Source organism: Adiantum capillus-veneris, chromosome 11 (genome assembly GCF_014529385.1).
Source record: "Adiantum capillus-veneris isolate H3 chromosome 11, ASM1452938v2, whole genome shotgun sequence".
Classification (NCBI taxonomy): domain Eukaryota; kingdom Viridiplantae; phylum Streptophyta; class Polypodiopsida; order Polypodiales; family Pteridaceae; genus Adiantum; species Adiantum capillus-veneris.
In genome coordinates this window covers 148,546,981-148,551,316 of record NC_140941.1, presented here as the reverse complement: position 1 = coordinate 148,551,316, position 4,336 = coordinate 148,546,981, and the positions used below count along the sequence as shown (strand labels likewise).

Below are 4,336 nucleotides of genomic sequence, written 5' to 3'. Positions count from 1 at the left end.
GAGTGGGCTTGTCAGCACGTGATGCGCCTGGAAATGTGAGCACAAAAGCCTTTCAAAAGCCAAGCCTAAATTGCCTAATACTTATAGACGTGCCTTTAAAGTCTAATCTGAGGTGCGGGCCCTGCAGTATCATTCTAGTCCCCATCCTCCCTCTCTCACTCTCTCACTCTCAAGGATGTACTCCAGTCTCCACTCACTAACTACTCAACTCTTGAAAGCTCTTATATTGTGCAGGCGCTACAAAACTTAAGCTGTCGTCAAACAGTACATACAGCCTTGCATTAAGCCTTTTGGAACATAAAAATGAGCAAGTAACTATGCATAAATGAGCTTATTATAATTAGACCTTTGCATGATCCTTGCAATACAATATTATGTAACATGGGATGTTGTAGAAGTACTCTTCAGCAAGCTACCTTGAGTGAGTAAGCGTACACGTCGTCTCTAGTGCTCCTCTTGAAAATTATTGCCCAATATCATTTGGCTGCACTTTGCAAATTGTTTTAGTGCTTGCCAATGTACATGAATGATGTAACAATATTGGGACGTTTTAGCAACCAGTAGCAGCACCCTTTTTTTCCCCCCTTGGATGAAACATCATTCTTAGCAATAGCGCCCTAGCTGGGCCTTCCGCATCATTCTTAGCAGTAGCACCCTTTTACTACGGCTAGAGCCTGCACTAGTAGCTTAGCTGGACAGCAGCTTGTTTGCCTGTATTATTGGGCTGGTCGATCATTATAACTTATATGTGTGGAATTAGAGGACCCATCACCCTCAGCCGCTGGCATCATCAGCAAGCTCTTGCTTTGCTAATTATTATAATAAGCCCGGCTTCAGCTTCTTAACAACAATATTTCTACTGCTTACGGTACTTGTATTTAAAAGGGGAACATAGCGTGTCAATTAGGTGAAGCACAGATCTATGGCCGAGATAATTTGTGAAGGCGAGATCGAGGAGTCCATTGCTGTTGGTAGCACAGGCACCCTGCTATCTCTGATTGGGAAAGAGATGGAAATCTTGCAAGCTAGGAAGTCCTCCAGCCTTCCGGGAAGCTGCAGAAGCAGCCTCCCTGATAATACTTATTATGGCAGCAAGCAGCCGAGGAGCTGTCAATCAGCATTGAATTGCAGAGAGATCTACAGCGCAGTAAGCTGCAATTATAGGTCTGCTAATGTCTGTCCTGGATCAGCCTCATCTCATAATCATGAGCTGCAGGCAGCAGCTTCACCTGGTTTTAACGTGAATGCGCCGCCTCATCTTCCCAGCTCTACTTCTAATTATTCGCCTAGTACCAGTACTGCGGCGGCTAGCAGCGCTGTGTCTTCTTTGTGGAGTGATTTGAAGGGCTTGTTGAGATCACCCAATTCACAGCTCCACAAATATCACAAATCCCCATTACTGAAAGCAGCAGGCCGCGTTATTAATGGCCCCGACGATCAGTACTTGTATCTTCGCGATCCCCCCTTGCTGATGATCTGCAGCGATGAAGATGATGGTGGTGATGATGATCCTGATGCGCAGGTCCAGCTTGCTTTTTTCGACAGGCCCTCCTGTACGACGTCACCCCGGGCGAGAAAACACCCGCCCTGTAATTCTGCAGCAGCAGCTGCTTGCTCAAAAGAGAGATATCCGGCTGCACTAAAGGATATGGGTGCAAATTATTTCGCTACCGCTACTGATCATGCAACGGCCCCATTTACAGGAAAGCCATGTGCAAAAGCTGCGCGGCCGGAGAAAAGCAGGAAAAGCATCAGCTCTCGCAGCTCATGGAATGCGAGTGGAGGTCAGGAGGAGAGAGAACTGTCAGCGCTATGCGCCATTAAATCATATCATAAAGAATCAGCAGCTGATCAGAGAGCTACACGTTTAATGCAGGTGCATGAATGTAGCAACTACCAATGTGAGTACGATGATGATGAGTCTCTAATTACCTTCACCTATGTCGATCATCACCACCAAAATCGCCATGCAGCTGCCATGCAGGGGCCATTGATGCTACGCCTGCAGCCGCCGGCGGAGGAGCCCTTCACACCGGCTTCCACTCCTCACAAATCTTGTCCGCATCGCCGCTCTAATTTGGCCTCCGTGAGTACGGTGGTGGACCTTCAGTGTTGCCACACTAGTCCTACTTCCCTCAGATCATTATGTACTCCAACCACTAGAAGGCTCAGCTTTACTAGGCTGATTTCTCATTCATGAGCTCACACTTATATCTCTCTTGCATCATAATGTTTTCTTTTGTCACAAGGCCACTAAATTGTATTGGCTGCAAGTGTTGAGAGAGAGAGAGAGAGAGAGAGAGAGAGAGAATTTTCCTGATCAAATTATGCACGCGCTCACGAATCGGAATTAAAAGATAAAACAACATTCAAAATTAAAGCTCTGGTATAAGGAAATGCTCATGCTAGGGGCTTAGTTCAAGTATGTCTTATAATTTTAATTGTATCTCAACCTCTAGGGTTGAACCTTAAAAAACAATTGTGTATATTAATTAACACTAGAATGGTAACAGGACACTTTTGTGTCCTGTTAAGTGACCATTTTGCTTGAATTATTTGAAGAGTATGAGAATGGATTTCTAGGTGCTATATATCCACAAAGTTGCCTTATGAGTTAGCATTTTTTTTGGAGTATCGATCTCGTCATTAACCTTACTCTTGCACAACATTTTTGAACCTAAACTGTGTGAAAAAACGGGTCGTGTTTTTGATTTTTTTTAAATTTTGGCAACTATACCACTCTAAACTTCATATTTGTGAGGTTTAGATGGCTAGAGGTTAGGCCTTCATAGTTCTCAACATGTTTTGATGCTTGTAGGGAGAGCTAAGTGTTAAAATTGAAAGTTATGACCAATTTACAAGAATTGCATAATCCTGTTTTTTGGCCAAAATTAGCACTTTTATGATTTTTTTGGGGACTTTCTTGATATCCAAATTCAATTTTGATTGTGTAAGTGTAATATATAACATAAAGCTAATCTTCCTTGAGTTTTGGGGGACCTAATATGCTATATAGCATAGTATATGATGATGGTTGAGTTTTTTGATTGATGAAGAATACGATACATTTTAGAGTAGCAAGTATAACTTTCTCAATATTGCTAGTTTCTTAGGCCAATTGTGTGTATTTTGTAGGTAGTAGTCATATCTAATCATAGATCGACTACAAACTTGGCTAGATATTGAGTAGACGTTTCTATGGGTTTCTAGAGGTCATAATGCTAAACCCAATTTTTTCATGTTTGCTGTATTTAGCACTTTATCATTGCCCCCAAGGTTCCAATTGTAACAGATCCATTATCCTTTTGACATGCTCCATGGCTCCTTTTGAATCCAAAGGCGTAAAGGGAACTAAGAAAAAATGTATATAGTATCTGTATTGAGCGTGATTATAGAAACTTTGATGATAGGTCCGCAGAATGGCAAAAATGCAACTTTTTTGTACCTAATTTTTTTGCCCAAAAAAAAAATAGTGAGGTAAAAGCAACCATATGTTTTGGTCACCAACCCATTGAAGTTAACGGGGCATTTTATCTCATGTCCTACAAAAATCTCCACTCTTATTTATATACAATCAACCGTAAGAAATTGCTGTTTCGGGAAAAATGCACTGGTCCATCAACTTTGGAGGCTTGTAGTGACCAAGGGATGAGAAAAATTACAAGTTTCTCAATTTTTTCCATATGTAGTAGTTATTGAACTATAAGCTCATGAAAGGATTTTTCAAAATGAGTGGATCTAATATGGTTTTGGAAATTTTTCCCAAAACCCTAAAATGACACTTTTATGTCCTGTTAGCTTACCATTCTAGTGTTAAAGGTAGAAGCATGGTTAGGTATATTTTGGTAGTCTCATAGAGTGACCTTAAAAGGGATATTTTACTTTGCCCATATGAGTTCTTATTATTTTTAGAAAATTAAATTTTTAATTTTGTACTTTTTTGAGATAAATGGTGTGTTAATATGTTTCTCTATGTGATCGATAGGACCTCAATGATATCCTATGCTCATGTTTTCTTAAAAAATAGATAGTCTTAGAGCCTTTTAGAAAGAAAGAGATGCCAAACTACTATTGTGGCTCAAACATAAACTTAGTGTTAATTCTATGTTCAGAAGAAAAATTTTGGGCTTACAACAACCATAGACCTATTTTTGTGCTTTATGTAAAAATGGGGTTCACGTGCAAATATTTTTTTTTTTGGTCATATTGAGCACTCCTTTGGATTTGAGAGCTCCTCAAGACCATATAATCAAGAGTTGTGGGCATTTCTTATTTTTTCGACATAAAGTATGGTGTTAGCTTTGAGTTGAAGTAAGGACTCTTGCAAACACACATT

At 40.4% G+C, this 4,336-nt stretch overlaps 1 protein-coding gene across 1 annotated transcript; it reads left to right on the top strand.

Moving 5' to 3' along the window:
* Positions 1-308: 308 nt before the first annotated feature.
* LOC147448196 (uncharacterized) lies at positions 309-2,272 on the top strand. Its single transcript, XM_086524514.1, has one exon. The coding sequence runs from the start codon at positions 923-925 to the stop codon at positions 2,198-2,200; it is 1,278 nt and encodes a 425-aa protein (XP_086380640.1). The 5' UTR covers positions 309-922; the 3' UTR covers positions 2,201-2,272.
* The last annotated feature ends 2,064 nt before the right edge of the window (positions 2,273-4,336 follow it).